The 17,879-nt window shown below is 49.8% G+C and overlaps 1 protein-coding gene across 2 annotated transcripts in view; it reads left to right on the forward strand.

The window, feature by feature from the left end:
* dync1h1 (dynein, cytoplasmic 1, heavy chain 1) overlaps nt 1-17,879 on the forward strand; it is a 159,626-nt gene that overhangs the window by 127,477 nt on the left and 14,270 nt on the right. For both annotated transcript variants that reach the window (XM_072490732.1, XM_072490733.1), the window contains exons 70-71: nt 9,215-9,385; nt 17,587-17,804. In XM_072490732.1, coding sequence (XP_072346833.1) covers nt 9,215-9,385; nt 17,587-17,804 — 389 coding nt within the window. The remainder of the gene's footprint in view (nt 1-9,214; nt 9,386-17,586; nt 17,805-17,879) is intronic.

Raw genomic sequence — 17,879 nt, forward strand, 5'->3', positions numbered from 1 at the left:
CTTAAGCCCTCACTTCCACCCTATCCCCGTAACCCAATAACCCCTCCTAACCTTTTTGGTACTCAGGGCAATTTAGCGTGGCCAATCCACCTAACCTGCACGTCTTTGGATGTGGGAGGAAACCGGAGCACCCGGAGGAAACCCACGCAGGCACGGGGAGAACGTGCAGACTCCGCACAGACAGTGACCCAGCGGGGAATCGAACCTGGGACCCTGGCGCTGTGAAGCCATAGTGCTATCATGCTGCCCTTAAGATGGGAAAGTTGAAACCCATGTCTCCACAACAATTCCCTCCGTATCCTTGTATGCATCTTATCTGATCCTGATAACTTAAGTTCAGCCAGCCATGCTAATAACTCCTTTTATTTTTTTTAACTCATCCAGTATTATTTCAATATGATTTGGGCAGCAGCATTTTCCACTTTAAAGGCTGATGCAAAGTGTTCATATGGTACCATATGCCCCCTGCCTCCTGCATAAATTTCCTTTTGGGTCTCTAATTGTCTCCTCACCTCCCTTTTCCAATTTGTATGCCTATAAAAGATTATGGAATTATCTTTGTTGCCAATCTCTTCTCATACTCTCTTAGCTTCCCTTTTAATTTCCCCTCTGAACCTTCTCTGAGCTGGATCTCAATTGTATTTTTCACCTACCATCAGTCACCTTTTTTTACTTCACCTATGCTCTATCACTTGCGTCATCCATCCAAATCATCCAGGGAATCCTGAATTTGTTTGCCCTAGCTTTACCTTGATTGTACCTGAACTGTCTCCTCTTTAAAGGTAACCTGTTATTCTATTGCAGTTCTGCCTGCCAATCTTTGATCCCAATTTCCCTGGACCACATCCATCCATTCCACCAAATAATTATTTCTACTCTGGATTGCTTCTTGTCTTTCTAAATCTTATGATGCAATAATCACTGTCCCCTAAGTGTTCTACTGGCACTTGATCCACATTATTTCCCAGAATTAGATCCAGTAATGCCTCATTGAACTGAGTAAGAAGTCTTATAACATCAGGTTAAAGTCACAACAGGTTTGTTTTGAATCACGCTTTCGGAGCACAGCTCCTTCCTTGGGTGATTCACCTGATGAAGGAGCTGCCCTCCAAAAGCTAGTGTTTCGAAACAAACCTGTTGGACTTTAACCTGGTGTTGTAAGACTTCTTACTGTGCCCACCCTAGTCCAACGCTGGCATCTCCACATCATTGAACTGAAACGTATTAATGTAGAAAATTCTCCGGAAGGTACTCCTTAAGAACCCTTGTCCCTCCCTGCCCTTCGCACTATTACTGACGCATTCTATTTTAGGATAATTGAAGCCCTTAATTCTAGTTCTTGCACTGCTCTCTGCAATTGTTTTGCAAATTTATTCCTCTACATCGTTCCCACTAACTGGCGGCCTATAGAATGCACTCTGCAATGTAAATGGTGTCTCTATTGTTTCTCAGCTGTAACCAAATAGATTATGCCCTTGACCTCACTTGGATGTCCTCTGTCTCCAACATTGCAATGTTTTCCTTGATCAATATTACTATTGGGGCAGCACGGTAGCACAAGTAGATAGCACTGTGGCTTCACAGTGCCAGAGTCCCAGGTTCGATTCCCCGCTGGGTCACTGTCTGTGCGGAGTTTGTACGTTGTCCCCGTGTCTGCGTGGGTTTCCTCAGGGTGCTCAGGTTTCCTCCCACAGTCCAAAGACGTGCAGATTAGGTGGATTGGCCATGATAAATTGCCCTTAGTGACCAAAAAAGGTTAGATGGGGTTATTGGGTTACGGGGATAGGGTGGAAGTGAGGGCTTAAGTGGATCGGTGCAGACTCGATTGGCTGAATGGCCTCCTTCTGTACTATATGTTCTATTCATCTTTCACTTCCCATTCTTTCCTGAATACCTTTTACTCAGGAATATTTAGTACTCAGTCTTGCCCTTTGAGCCAGGTCTCCTTTACGGTCACACAAACTCCAATGTGGATATGTGTGCCTTCAGCTCACCAACCTTATTTGTGAAACTCTACATTCACATACTTACACAATAACCCTAATTTAGACCGTATTACATTCCCTTTTTACTCTGACCTCACATATAATACCTTATGTTTCCTACTCTGGTGCTATTTGTCTCTGAATTCTCTGTGCACCTTGGTTTTTCTCTCTAAAATTACCTCATGCTTCCCACACCCCTGCCATCTTAAACCCCTTCCCAATGATGGGAGCAAATCTCCCACAAGGACATTGGCCGTGGCTATGTTCAGGTGCAACCTGTCCCGCTTGTACAAATCCCATCTTCCCCAGGACCAGTCCCAAGAATCTAAAACCCTCCCTCCTGCATCTTCTCTGCAGCTACACAATCATCTGCTCTGACTTGCATGTGGTACTGGGAGTACTCTGCTGGCCCTGCTGCTAGTTAAGTTTCCTTCCTAGTTCCTAAACTCTGCCTGCAGGATCACGTGTCTTTTCCTGCCTGTGTTATTGGTACAGATATGGACTACAAGCACACACTCTCTCTCTCTCTCTCTCTCTCTCTCTCTCTCTCTCTCTCTCTCTCTCTCTCTCTCTCTCTCTCTCTCTCTCTCTCTCTCTCTCACTCTTTTCCCCCATCCGTGACTCTCAGACCAGCATGGCCACATATTACCCTGGATTCATATCTGTTTCCCTAACTATCAAATCTCCTATCAACATTTTCTAATCCTTAGTTCCCGCTGTTGAGGCAGCTGTAGTGCGATGCACTCCCCAGAGCAAACATCAGTTTCACCAGTTTTTAGAACCAAATACTAGTAAGAGAATGAAATGCACTCCAGGTGCTCCTGCACTACCTGGTCCCTCTTGACTGCCTGACAGTTACCCATTCCTCCACTCTGTCTGCATACCTTTAGTTGCCAGGTGACCACATCTATAAATATGCTATTCATGAAACACTCAATCTCACAGGCACACTACAGTAATGCAGCTACTGTTGGAGGTCTGAAGCCAGGAGGTTGAGGTGCTACATCTGACAACACTTCCTGCACAAATGGTTATCATGGAATTCCCACAAGAAACGGGATGCGACTTCCGGGTGCGGCGATGACCAGCTAAGTCGCACGTTTCGGCAGCTCCCGGTGGAACGGACTTTTGGGCTCTTAATAGGAGCCCCAACGGCAATTTTAACTGCTAAAAGCACTGTGCGGTAAACCAGAAGGGAATCCCCCCCTGGATACGGATGGAAAAAGGAGAGGAAAGTGGCCGGATTGCGGTGGATCCTTTAGAGCAGCGGCAAGGAAGGCAAGCAAAAACCAAGATGGCGTCGGAAGGTGGCAGTTTAATATGGGGCCCTGAACAACTCGAGTTTTTGAAACGCTGTGTGGACGAGCTTAAAAAGGAGATGAAGTAGGAGCTGTTGGCCCCGATATTACAGGCGATTGAAGGGCTAAAAGATGAGCAAAAGACCCAGGAGCGGGAGCTTCGGGTCGTGAAGGCAAAGGCTGCCGAGAATGAGGACGATATACAGGGCCTGGTGGTGAAGGCGGAGATGCACGAGGCACACCATAAACGATGTGTGGAAAGGCTGGAGGTGCTGGAGAATAATGCGAGGAGGAAAAATTTAAGGATTCTTGGTCTTCCTGAAGGTGCAGAAGGGGCGGACGTCGGGGCATATGTGAGCACGATGCTGCACTCGTTAATGGGAGCGGAGGCCCCGACGGGTCCGTTGGAGGTGGAGGGAGCATACCGAGTGATGGCGCGAGGACCGAGAGCAGGAGAAATTCCCAGAGCCATAGTGGTGAGATTCCTCCGTTTTAAGGACAGAGAGGTGGTCCTCAGATGGGCAAAGAAAACTCGGAGCAGTAGGTGGGAGAACGCGGTGATCCGCGTATATCAAGACTGGAGTGCGGAGGTGGCGAGAAGGAGGGCGAGCTTTAATCGGGCCAAGGCGGTGCTTCATAAAAAGATTAAATTTGGAATGCTGCAGCCGGCAAGACTGTGGGTCACATATCAAGGGAAGCACCACTACTTTGAAACGGCGGATGAGGCGTGGACATTTATTGTTGAAGAGAAATTGGAATAAGCGGGTTATTAAAAAAAGAACGTTTGAGACAAAGTGGTGGGGCGAATATGGGGGGGGGGGAAAAGGGGGGAGAGATGATTTTTATGTTGTTAATCCTGCGACCCGGTAACTTTTCTCTCTTCCACAGGTTGTGGGGAAGGGAGGTGGAGGAGCTGGGGGCGTTGGCCATTGGGGGCGGGGCCAAAAGGGAAGCGCGGGCTTTGTTCCCGCGCTATGATAATTATGGCGGGAATAGGGAAGCAGGAAGGAGGGGGCGTCGCACGGTGCGAGCCGAGGTCACGGGGGGAAGCCGAGGTCACGGGTGGAAGCCGAGGTCGGCCAGAGTTTGCTGACTTCTGGGAGCAACATGGGGGGTGTAACTACGCTAGTGGGGGATCTAGCGGGGGGGTTGGGAGGGGGGATTTACTGGGTTGCTGCTGCTGGGGAGAAGGGGGAGCTGGTATGGGGTGGGTGGGGCGGGAGGGCACCGCCTTGGGGGGACACAGCTGCGTGGGAACCGGGTGAGGAGCTGGATAAAAGGGGATGGCTAATCGACATGGGGGGGGGGGGGGTAAAGAGCCCCCCAACCCGGCTGATCACGTGGAATGTGAGAGGGCTGAACGGGCCGATAAAGAGGGCACGGGTACTCGCACACCTTAAGAAACTTAAGGCAGATGTGGTTATGTTACAGGAGACGCATTTGAAACTGATAGACCAGGTTAGACTACGCAAAGGATGGGTGGGCAGGTGTTTCATTCGGGGGTAGATGCGAAAAACAGGGGGGTGGCTATACTAGTGGGGAAGCGGGTAATGTTTGAGGCAAAGACTATAGTGGCGGATAGTGGGGGCAGATACGTGATGGTGAGTGGCAAATTACAGGGGGAGGCGGTGGTCTTAGTGAACGTATATGCCCCGAACTGGGATGATGCCAACTTTGAGGCGCATGTTAGGACGTATCCCGGACCTAGAGGTGGGGAAGTTGGTAATGGATGGAGATTTTAACACGGTGCTGGAACCAGGGCTGGACAGATCGAGGTCCAGGACTGGAAGGAGGCCGGCAGCAGCCAATGTGCTTAAAGACTTTATGGAGCAGATGGGAGGAGTAGACCCATGGAGATTTAGCAGACCTAGGAGTAAGGAGTTTTCGTTTTTCTCCTATGTCCACAAAGTTTATTCGCGAATAGACTTTTTTGTTTTGGGAAGGGCGTTGATCCCGAAGGTGAGGGGGACGGAGTATACGGCTATAGCTATTTCGGATCACGCTCCACACTGGGTGGACTTGGAGATAGGGGAGGAAAAAGAACGGCGTCCACCCTGGAGAATAGACATGGGACTAATGGCGGATGAGGGGGTGTGTCTAAGGGTGAGGGGTGTATTGAAAAGTACTTGGAACTCAATGATAATTGGGAGGTCCAGGTGGGAGTGGTCTGGGAGGCGCTGAAGGCAGTGGTTAGAGGGGAGCTGATATCAATCAGGGCACATAAAGGAAAGCAGGAGAGTAGGGAACGGGAGCGGTTGCTGCAAGAACTTCTGAGGGTGGACAGGCAATATGCGGAGGCACCGGAGGAGGGACTGTACAGGGAAAGGCAAAGGCTACACGTAGAATTTGATTTGCTGACAACGGGTACTGCAGAGGCACAATGGAGGAAGGCATAGGGTGTACAGTACGAATATGGGGAGAAGGCGAGCAGGTTGCTGGCCCACCAATTGAGGAAAAGGGGAGCAGTGAGGGAAATAGGGGGAGTGAGGGATGAGGAGGGAGAGATGGAGCGGGGAGTGAAGGGAGTGTTCAAGGCATTCTATGAAAGATTATATGAAGCTCAGCCCCCGGATGGGAAGGAGAGAATGATGTGTTTTCTGGACCAGCTGGAATTTCCTGAGGTGGAGGAACAGGAGAGGGTGGGACTGGGAGCACAGATCGAAATGGAGGAAGTAGTGAAAGGAATTAGGAGCATGCAGGCGGGGAAGGCCCCGGGACCGGATGGATTCCCAGTTGAATTTTACAGGAAATATGTGGACTTGCTCGCCCCACTACTGATGAGAACTTTTAATGAGGCGAGGGAAAGGGGACAGCTGCCCCCGACTATGTCAGAGGCAACGATATCGCTTCTCCTAAAGAAGGAAAAAGACCCGCTGCAATGCGGGTCCTATAGGCCTATTTCTCTCCTGAACGTAGACGCTAAGATTCTGGCCAAGGTAATGGCAATGAGGATAGAGGATTGTGTCCCGGGGGTGGTCCATGAGGACCAAACTGGGTTTGTGAAGGCGAGACAGCTGAATACGAATATACGGAGGCTGCTAGGGGTAATGATGATGCCCCCACCAGAGGGGGAAGCGGAGATAGTGGTGGCGATGGATGCCGAGAAAGCATTTGATAGAGTGGAGTGGGATTATTTGTGGGAGGTGTTGAGGAGATTTGGCTTTGGAGATGAGTATATTAGATGGGCACAGCTGCTGTATAGGGCCCCGATGGCGAGCGTGGTCACGAATGGACGGGGGTCTGCGTATTTTCGGCTCCATAGAGGGACGAGGCAGGGATGTCCTCTGTCCCCATTATTGTTTGCACTGGCGATTGAGCCCCTGGCAATAGCATTGAGGGGTTCCAGGAAGTGGAGGGGAGTACACAGGGGAGGAGAAGAACACCGGGTATCTCTGTATGCGGACGATTTGTTGTTGTATGTGGCGAACCCGGCGGAGGGGATGCCAGAGATAATGCGGATACTTTCTCCAAAAGTTTGGAGAATTTTCAGGATATAAACTGAACATGGGGAAAAGTGAGTTGTTTGTGGTGCATCCAGGGGAGCAGAGCAGAGAAATAGAGGACTTACCGCTGAGGAAGGTAACAAGGGACTTTCGCTACTTGGGGATCCAGATAGCCAAGAATTGGGGTACATTGCATAGGTTAAATTTAACGCGGTTGGTGGAACAGATGGAGGAGGACTTCAAGAGATGGGACATGGTATCCATGTCACTGGCAGGGAGGGTGCAGGCGGTTAAAATGGTGGTCCTCCCGAGATTCCTCTTTGTGTTTCAGTGCCTCCCGGTGGTGATCACGAAGGCTTTTTTCAAAAGGATTGAGAAGAGTATCATGAGTTGTGTGGGCCGGGATGACCCCGAGAGTGAGGAAGGGATTTTTGCAGCGTAGTAGGGATAGGGAGGGGCTGGCACTACCGAGCCTAAGTGAGTACTACTGGGCCGCCAATATCTCAATGGTAGGTAAGTGGATGGGAGAAGAGGAGGGAGCGGCGTGGGGGACTAGCCTACAAGCTATGGTGACGGCGCCATTGCCGTTCTCACCGAAGAAATACACCACAAGCCCGGTGGTGGTGGCTACTCTGAAAATTTGGGGGCAGTGGAGGCGGCATAGGGGAAAGACGGGAGCCTCGGTGTGGTCCCTGATAAGAAATAACCATAGGTTTGCTCCGGGGAGAATGGATGGGGGATTTGGAACATGGCAAAGAGCAGGAGTAACACAATTGAGAGATCTGTTTGTAGATGGGACGTTTGCAAGTCTGGGAGCGCTGACCGAAAAATATGGGTTGCCCCAAGGGAATGAATTCCGGTATATGCAACTGAGGGCTTTTGCGAGGCAACAGGTGAGGGAATTCCCGCAGCTCCCGACGCAGGAGGTGCAGGACAGAGTGATCTCAAAGACATGGGTGGGGGACGGTAAGGTATCAGACATATATAGGGAAAAGAGGGACGAGGGGGAGATTATGGTAGATGAGCTGAAAGGGAAATGGGAAGAAGAGCTGGGGGAGGAGATTGAGGAGGGGCTGTGGGCTGATGCCCTAAGTAGGGTAAACTCATCGTCCTCGTGTGCCAGGCTAAGCCTGATACAATTTAAGGTGTTACACAGGGTGCATATGACTGGAGCACGGCTCAGTAAATTTTTTGGAGTAGAGGATAGGTGTGCGAGATGCTCGAGAAGCCCAGCGAATCACACCCACATGTTCTGGTCATGTCCGGCACTACAGGGGTTTTGGGTGGGGGTGACAAAGGTGCTTTCGAAGGTGGTGGGGGTCCAGGTCGAACCAAGCTGGGGGTTGGCTATATTCGGGGTTGCAGAAGAGCCGGGAGTGCAGGAGGCGAAAGAGGCTGATGTTTAGGCCTTTGCGTCCCTAGTAGCCCGGCGCAGGATACTGTTGATGTGGAAGGAAGCCAAGCCCCCGGATGTGGAGACCTGGATAAATGACATGGCAGGGTTTATAAAGCTGGAACGGATTAAGTTCGTCCTAAGGGGATCGGCTCAAGGGTTCACCAGGCGGTGGCAACCGTTCGTCGAATACCTCACAGAAAGATAGGGGGAATGGAAAAGAAGAAGACAGCAGCAGCAACCCAGGGTGGGGGGGGGGGGGGGGGGGGGGACCAGAAGGACTCTCAGGGATGTTAGTGTATAAGTATAATATGTATAGGTTGTTGTTATAGGTAATTGTATACTGGACTGCTAGATTGTATTTTTGGAGAGTATTTATTTGGGACAAGGCAATTGCCATTTAGTTTTGTTTTTTAATTTTGATGTTTATATATTATTTATTTCTTGTTTAGAAAACTGGCCATTGTTATTTATATTGTTATATTACTGTGTAAAAGATACACAATGTACTGTTATGGTTGGCCAAAAACTTTGAATAAAATATATATTTTTTAAAAAGGGTCCGAACTGCCCTGCTATGCTTTTATTTATTCGACTCTTGAACCTACTCCTGAAATAATTAAATAATGACTCAGCAGCTACTCTCCAATCAGCTGCTTCACTGATGCTACTTTCATAATCTCAGGATTTTGGATAATATTTAATGGAAAACGTGTTACTACATTAATGTTAGTATCTCCCATTATATCATTTTAACGTTATCCCCTAAATCTGGTGAATTAATTGAGCATTGATTTTAATTATATGATAAATCGTCACATTTGTTTTAGTACTTAAAACTAATGAATACATTGAAAGCTTATCCTGCTTTTTTTCTCTGCGCTCTATCGATTTCACATACTTCTAACATTGCTATCTGTCAGAACAACAGGGTTTTAGCATTAGTATGTTTTGCTTGTACTTTAGCATTTGTTTTGACAATTTAGATTGATATACTCTCCGACTGAATTCTTTGAGTTAGAAATCATTATAATTTGAAATATTGTACAGGTTTAGAAATCCCCAAGATTTATAACTATTTAAATATTATTTCAGGCCCCAAATGAGCGCGCTCGTCTGTACTTCCTTCTGGGCTGGTTCCATGCTATTATACAAGAACGTCTGCGATATGCTCCTCTGGGTTGGTCCAAGAAGTACGAGTTTGGTGAATCCGATTTGAGATCTGCTTGTGATACTGTGGACACCTGGTTGGATGATACAGCAAAGGTAAATTTTTATTTGAAACATGGGGTGACATTCTCCGACCCCCCGCCGGGTCGGAGAATCGCCGGGGGCTGGCGTGAATCCCGCCCCTGCCGGTTGCCGAAGTCTCCGGCACCGGATATTCGGCGGGGGCGGGAATCGCGCGCGCTGGTTGGCGGGCCCCCCCACTCGATTCTGCGGCCCGGATGGGCCGAAGTCCCGCCGATGAATTGCCTGTCCCGCCGGCGAAAATTAAATCACCTACCTTACCGGCGGGACAAGGCGGCGTGGGCGGACTTCGGGGGCGTGGTGCGATCTGGCCCCAGGGGGTGCCCCCACGGTGGCCTGGCCCGCGATCGGGGCCCACCGATCCGCGGGCGGGCCTGTGCCGTGGGGGCACTCTTTCCCTTCCGCCTCCGCCACGGTCTCCACCATGGCGGAGGTGGAAGAGACTCTCTCCACTGCGCATGCGTGGGAAACTGTCAGCGGCTGCTAACGCTCCCGTGCATGCACCGCCCGGAGATGTCATTTCCGCGCCAGCTGGCGGGGCAACAAAGGCCGTTTCAGCCAGTTGGCGGGGTGGAAATTCCTCCGGCGTCGGCCTAGCCCCTCAATGTTGGGGCTCGGCGCGATGCCCGTCTGATTGGCGCCGTTTTGGGCGCCAGTCGGCGGACATCACGCCGTTTCTGGAGAATTTTGCCCCTGATGTCAGAACAAAATGGTACGGAAATAACCGTGCAATTATGTTAGAATTCTTGCTGCTAAATAAATTACCATAACTAAAGAGGATGCATTAAATGTGTTTAGTTTTGGGGTGAGGTAGGAATAAAAGTGGAAATTGCATTGGGATGGGGTAATTTGTTTGTTCCATGTTTCCAAGGTAGGGGCTGGTTTAGCACAGGGCTAAATCGCTGGCTTTGAAAGCAGACCAAGGCAGGCCAGCAGCACGGTTCAATTCCCATACCAGCCTCCCCGAACAGGTGCCGGAATGTGGCGACGAGAGGCTTTTCACAGTAACTTCATTTGAAGCCTACTTGTGACAATAAGCGATTTTCATTTCATTTCATTGTTGGGTAAGATAAAAAGAATAGTCCTTCAAATATAACTTAAGTAAAACATTACAAGGACAAACTTCTGATTTACACTCTGCGTGCAGTATTTATAAATACTTGGGTTGATGTTATTTCACATTGCAGGAAACTCAGGTATTTCAGTTTTATCATTTTGGATCTTATTGGGAATTGTTGCAGACTCTACAAATGATGGATTTTACGAATACTTACTTGCATAAAGCTTCTCTCAGAAGCAAGTCCCAAATGTCCAGTATATGGAAAGCTAATATTTTAGTTAATGCAGACCACATTTTGTTGCTTCATCAAAGAAAAATGTTTCAAAGTATTTCTACTTGCCTGCATTGAAATCATTTTTTTCAAGATAATTGTACCTTTGTTGCTTAGTGTGAAACAACCTGGTTTTAACTGAAATTTTAATAGGTTTTGGAATTCTGAGCACTTCAATGTAGCGATGAACAAAATTTTCCTCTTAAAGATACTCTTTAGGGACTTCTGGTGGCGTGGGCGAGCAGGGCGGCCGCAATAACGAGCTCCCGTCGGTGGCTGCGATTCGCGGCAATTTCGGGGAAATCCCCGAGTCCTCACGCACTCCCCGACTATCGTCGGCCTTTGGGGCCGCCACGAGCAGCCAGCGGGGCCGGTTTAAAAACCGGCGAAGAACCCCGCGCGGGCGGCGGGGGCTGAGGCGCCGGGCCCGGCGGGTCAGAGCAGCGGGGGCGGAGCTACGAGGAGGCCGAGGCGGCATGTAGGGAGGGTGCTCCACGTCGGATGGCTCCCACCTAGGAAGAAGAAAGAAGGTTGAAGCCTGGTCTCAGGTGAATGTAGAGGAGAAAGAAAGAAGATTTAAGGAAGTTTGGTGAAAGTTTTTTTTTCAAAAAAGAAGAATGTCAGATTGATGAAGGGCAGGAGGGTGAAGGGGGAGAGAGGAGAAAGGAAAGAAGATAGAAAACAATAAGCCACTAAAGGATGCGGAAAGCAGCGTCAAAGAAAGGAGGAAACGCGGGTTTGCCGCCGAAGGAGAAGACTAGCAAAAGCAAAAGTGTTGACAGGATGGCGGAAGCCGAACTGCAAGGCGGGGCCGCACTACACGGTGGAGAAGATGACCGAGGTGATGGTGGTGGGGCTGGAAAAACGTTTGGTGAGGCACATGGAGGTCCTTAGGAAAGAGATGGCGGCCGTGTTGAGGTCATTGTTGGAGGAGGCAATCGGCCCGATGAGGGTGGAGGTGGCAAAGGCATTGGCCGAGGTGAGAGAGCAGGGCAAGAAGATGAAGGAGGTGGAGGAGGCCGTGACACGATACAGCGCCCAGGTCACCTCGATGGGGGACGAGCTGCGGAGGGTGGTGGAGGTTAACCGAGGACTCCAAGAAAAGCTGGAAGACTTGGAAAACTGCTCAAGGCGGCACAATTTGAGAATTGTGGGCTTGCCCGAAGGGGCAGAGGGCCCAAGGCCAACGCAGTACTTCGCTAAGAAGTTGGCGGAGCTGATGGGGGAGGGTGAGAGCCCCACCCTGTACGAGCTAGACTGAGCTCATCGGTCATTAAGGCCAAAGCCCAAAGTGAACGAACCGCCAAGGGCAGTAATTATCTGCTTCCATAAGTTTTGCATGAAGGAGAAAGTATTAAGCTGGGCGAAGCAGGAGCGTGAGGTGCTGTGGGATGGTACTGCGGTTCAGATCTACCAGGACTTGACGGTGGAGTTGGCAAAAAGACGAGCGGCGTTTCGGCGAGTGAAGGCGGCTTTGTACAAGAAGGGGGTGCGATTTGGTGTCGTGTACCCAGCGAAGTTGAGAGTAACATATAACGCCAAAGACTTTTATTTTGAGACAGCGGAGGTGGCTGAGGCGTTCGTGAGGGAAGAAGGCTTGGGACAGACGTGAAGAGTGGAACTGGAAGAGAGACTGTGGACTGTGAGCGGCTGGAAAATGTACAAATGTTACAACTTTCATTTTACTGATTTGTATTGAAATTTACTTCTCTTTGCATTGTTACAGAGTTCCAAGTTAATGGTGTTCTGTGTTGCGACGGTTAAATGTTATGTTAGTGAATTGTAGGGGTTGGATTGTTGGATTTGTTTTGGTGTTTCTTTCTCTGGGACTGGGTGGAAGGGGGCGAGAGGTATTGGCGGGGGGAGCCACCCGTGCTAGCTAACTAAAGTCAGTTAGTGAACGGGGGCTAGGTGAGAGGAGGGCTGCGGACGTTGGAGCCTGGATAGCAGGCTTCAATGGGCCTATGAGGCGAGCAAGAGGGGGTGGAGGGGTGGATGTTGGGCGATGTTTTTGTAGGGGGGGTTCTTGGGAGGGGGGAAGGGGTTCGATGTTAACAATGGACAGGGGCGGGTCAGGCTTATGGGGCAGGGCCCGGTGGTATGGTGATGGTGGATAAGAAAGGTGGGGGGGGTGAGAGGCCCCTAGTAAGGATAATCACGTGGAACGTGAGAGGGCTAGGAGGTCCGGTCAAGGGTGCTTGCACATCTTAAAAGTTTGAAAGCCAATGTAGCAATGCTGCAGGAGACTCACTTGAGGGTGAAGGACCAGGTGAGACTTAAAAAGGGCTGGGTTAGCCAAGTGTTTCACTCCGGATTTGATGGAAGGGCTCGAGGGGTAGCGGTGCTGGTCAGCAAAAGGGTACGCTTCCAGATGGAGATGGTGGTGGCAGATCAGGGGGATAGATATGTGATTGTGACAGGGGCACTGGAGGGGAGATTAGTGGCGCTGTTATGTGTATACGGTCCCAATTGGGACGATGTGGGATTCGCGAGGAAGGTGTTTGGGGCTATTCCCGACTTGGACACGCATGAGCTGATTGTGGTGGGGGGGGGGGGCTGGAACTTGGTGCAGGAGCCAAGGTTGGACAGATCACGGCCGCGCTCGCTGGTCCCATCGGGGGGGGGGGGGGCGAAGGCGTTGGCTAGGCTAATGGTGGGAATGGGAGGGGTGGACCCTTGGAGGTTCCTGCACCCAAGGGAACGGGAGTATTCGTTTTTTCTCAGCGGTCCATAAGGTATACTCGCGGATCGACTTTTTTGTGGTGGGGAAGGCTTTGTTGGCTGGAGTCAAGGGGTCGGAATACTCTGCAATTGCAGTGTCAGATCACGCTCCACATTGGGTGGATATGGTGCTAGAGAAGGCGGCAGCGCAGAGACCGGGGTGGGAACTGGATGTGGGGCTTTTGGGGAACCAAGTAGTCTGTGAGAAAATTGAAGAGGTAATTAAGGAATATGTAGGTTTCAATTATACGGGTGAGGTTTCGAAGGCATTCGTCTGGGAGGCTCTAAAGGCGATGGTGAGAGGTGAGGTAATTTTGTTTAAGGCCAGGGTGGATAAAGAGGAGAGGTTGGAGCGGCAGAGGGTAATAGATGAGATGTTGGAGGTAGATAGGAGGTATGCAGAGGATGGGGACCCGGCGAAGCTGGAAAAGAGGAAGGAACTACAGGCGAGCTTCGACCGACTGTCCACCAGCCAACTGAGACGAGCAAGGGGTGCAGTTTATGAACATGGAGATAAGGCAGGTCAGCTCCGGAGGGAGGCAGCAGCAAGGGAAATTCTTCAGGTGAAGGATAGGGCAGGGAAGTTGGTGGTGGTCCCAGTGCTGATTAACAAGGTTTTTGAGGAGTTTTATGAGAGGTTGTACAAGTCAGAGCCACTCTGGGGAGACCGTGAGATGCAGGAATTTCTAGATGGGTTGGAGTACCCGAGGCTAGGGGAGGGGGACAGGGCCACATTAGAAGGAGCAATAGTGGATCAAGAGATAAAGGATGCGATTGGGAGGATGCAGTCGGGGAAGGTGGCAGGGCCGGATGGGTTTCCAGTGGAATATTATATAAAATGTAAGGATAGGTTGGCACCCTTGATGGTGGGGATGTTTGAGGAGGCGATAGGGAAGGGGGTGTTGTCGCAAACCTTGGGGCAGGCATCGATTTCCCTGTTACTAAAAAAAATAAGGATCCGACGGAGTGTGGGTCGTATCGGCCCATATCACTTCTGAATGTGGACGTAAAAGTGTTGGCGAAGGTACTGGCGGGTAGGCTGGAGGAGTGCCTTCCGAAGGTGATGGGGGAGGATCAGACTGGGTTCGTGAAAGGGAGGCAGCTGTTTTCGAACATTAGGGTTTTGAACGTTGTTATGGCACCGGCGGAAAGAAAGGAAACAGAGGTAGTTGTGGCATTGGACGCCGTTTGATCGGGTAGAATGGAGCTACCTGATGGCAGTGCTGGAGCGGTTTGGGATTGAACCAAGGTTTGTGAACTGGGTAAAGCTATTATATAAGGAACCGAAGGCGAGTGTCCGCACAAATAATATCAGTTTGAGATACTTTTCTCTCCACCGTGGGACAAGACAGAGATGTTCTATGTCCCCCCCCCCTGCTGTTTGCACTTGCGATTGGCCATCGCATTGAGAAGTTCGGGAGCATGGAAAGGAATAGTGCGGGGGAGGATAGAGCATAGGGTGTCCTTATATGCCAACGACTTGCTGCTGTATGTGTCGGAGCCAAGTGCGTCGATAGGAGGAATATTGGAGCTACTGCGGGTATTTGGGTCTTTCTCGGGGTACAAGTTGAACCTGGACAAGAGTGAGTACTTTGTGGTGTCCCGGCCGGGGGTGGGGGGGGGGGGGGGGGGGGGGGGGGGGCTGCCATTCCGTAGAGCAGGGACTCATTTTAAGAACTGGGGGTGCAGGTTGCCCGGGAGTGGGGGAGGCTTCGCAGGTACAACATCACTAGTTTGGTGGGGAGAGTGAAAGTTGATCTGGCAAGGTGGGATGGCCTTCCTCTGTCACTGGCGGGTCGAATACAGGCGGTTAAAATGAATGTGTTGCCACGATTCCTGTTTATTTTTCAATGCCTACCGATTTTCCTGCCAAAGTCTTTTTTCAGGGAGATTGAGGGAAGGATTACCTCATTCATATGGGGAGGGAAGGTGGCCAGAGTGAGGAAGGTGCTGCTACAGAGGATAAGGCAGGCAGGGGGTTTGGGTCTCCCGAACCTGTTGTACTACTACTGGGCGGCGAATGTGGAGAAAGTGCGGAGCTGGGTCAGAGGGGTTGATTCTCAGTGGGTCAGAATGGAGGAGAGTTTGTGCAGGGGGTCGGGGCTGAAGGCACTTGCAACAGCGCCGCTCCCGATAGCTCCGGGGAAATATTCAGGGAGTCCGGTAATAATAGCTTCATTGAAAATCTGGAGGCAGTTTCGCCAACACTTCGGGTTGGGTTTAGGGTCAAGGGAAATGCCGATTTGGGGGAACCACAGATTTGAGCCAGGGAAGTGGGATGGAAGTTTTCGGAAATGGGAAGAGAAGGGGATTAAGACGCTAAAAGATTTGTTTCTTCGGGGTCGGTTTGCAGGATTGAGGGAGCTGGAAGCGAAGTATGGACTAGAGCAGGCAGAAGTATTTAGGTACATGCAGGTTCGTGATTTTGCAAGGAAGGAGATACAGAGTTTCCCAGAGGAACCGGCCTCCACATTGCTGGAGGAGGTGTTGACGACAAGGGGACTGGAGAAGGGGGCAGTGTCAGCAGTGTACGGAGCTATTTTGGAAGAGGATAAGGCACCACTGGAAGGGATCAAAGCAAAGTGGGAGGAAGAGCTGGGAGAGGTTATAGAGGAGGGAGTCTGGTGTGAGGTGCTCCGGAGAGTGAATGCCTCCACCTCATGTGCGAGGTTGGGGCTGATACAGCTGAAGGTATATAGAGCGCACCTCACGAGGGCGAGGATGAGTCGATTTTTTGAAGGAGTAGAGGATGTGCGTTGCGAGGGGGGGGGGCGCGAATCATGTTCATATGTTTTGGTCCAGTCCAAAGCTAGGGGAGTACTGGATGGAGGTGTTTAGGGTAATTTCCAAGGTGGTGCGTGTGAAACTGGACCCGGGTCCACAGGAGGCCATATTCGGGGTGTCGGACCAGCCAGGGTTGGAAACTGGAGCGGAGGCAGATATCATAGCCTTCGCCTCGTTGATCGCCCGAAGGCGGCTCCTGCTGGGGTGGAGAGCAGCCTCTCCACCCAGTGCCCTGGCGTGGCGGGGGGACCTGTTGGAATACTTGACCCTTGAGAAGGTTAAGTTCGAACTGAGGGGAAGCTCTGAGGGGTTCTACAAGTCATGGGCACTATTTATTATGCACTTTCAAGAACTGGATAACACCGAACATTAGTTGGGGGGGTGGGGTGGGGGGAAGGGGGGCTGTGTAGATTAAGGGTGACTACGGGTAATCCCTGATTCCTTTTTGTCATTTGTTTATGTAAACATGCGGGCTGATGTTTGGGGGTTGGTGGGCGGATGGGATCGTTGTTATTATGGGGATTGACATATCTTGCTGATTATTGTTTATTGTTGATGGGTGTAAATGTGGGAGAAAATGTGAAAAAGGAGAATAAATATATTTTATTTTTTAAAAATATACTCTTTAGTGATTGTAATTTAGCTAGCTGGTGTATCACAAAAGACTATAAATCTAGTACTGTTTTAACAGACAGTTTAACATATTTTGATGAAATTGTTCTTGTATTCATAGAATTTACAGTGCAGAAGGAGGCCATTCGCCCCATCGAGTCTGCACCGGTCCTTGGAAAAAGCACCCCACTTAAGCCCCACACTTCCACACTATCCCCGTAACCCAGTCTAACCTTTGTCTAAGGGCAATTTAGCATGGCCAATCCATTTGGACTGTGGAAGGAAACAGCACCTGGAGGAAACCCACACAAACAATATTCACAACCCTGTGAAGAAGTTTCTCATCTCAGCCTTAAATGGTCATCTCCCTAATCCTGAAACTGTGTTCCCTTATTCTAGACTCCCCAGTCAGGGGAAACAATGTTTCGGTATCTATTGTCAAGCCCCTTAAGAATTTCCAATGTTCCTCTTTATCCTGAACTGCAGAGTAAAGCCAATTTACTTAGCCCCTCATCCATTGGACAGGCCCCTTATCCCAGGAACTAATCTAGTTAACTTTTGCTGAACATTTCTTAATTTGCACACATTACACAAATGATTAGAAACTTTTGTAATGCCTACATGTTGTAAAATCATTGTCATTATACTAATCTTTAGTGTTAGTAATTTATTTACAGCGCAAGCAATAAGAGTATCATGTAGTGAACTACCAAATCACAAACTCGCCCAACTTCAGTGACTCAAAATTAAATGTCTTGTTTTCTTCAGGGCCGCCAGAACATTTCACCTGATAAAATTCCTTGGGCAGCTTTGAAAACCCTGATGGCACAGTCCATTTATGGTGGACGTATCGATAATGAATTCGATCAGCGGTTGTTGAACTCCTTTTTGGAGCGTCTATTTACAACTGCTAGCTTTGACAGTGAATTTAAATTGGCATGTAAGGTCGATGGACACAAGGACATTCTAATGCCAGATGGCATCAGGTAAAAATTTAAAGTCAATTAACAATTGTGTCAACTAAAAAGAATGCATTTCATGTTTAAAGAAAATGCTGACTT

This window comes from Scyliorhinus torazame, chromosome 2 (genome assembly GCF_047496885.1).
Source record: "Scyliorhinus torazame isolate Kashiwa2021f chromosome 2, sScyTor2.1, whole genome shotgun sequence".
Classification (NCBI taxonomy): Eukaryota; Metazoa; Chordata; class Chondrichthyes; order Carcharhiniformes; family Scyliorhinidae; genus Scyliorhinus; species Scyliorhinus torazame.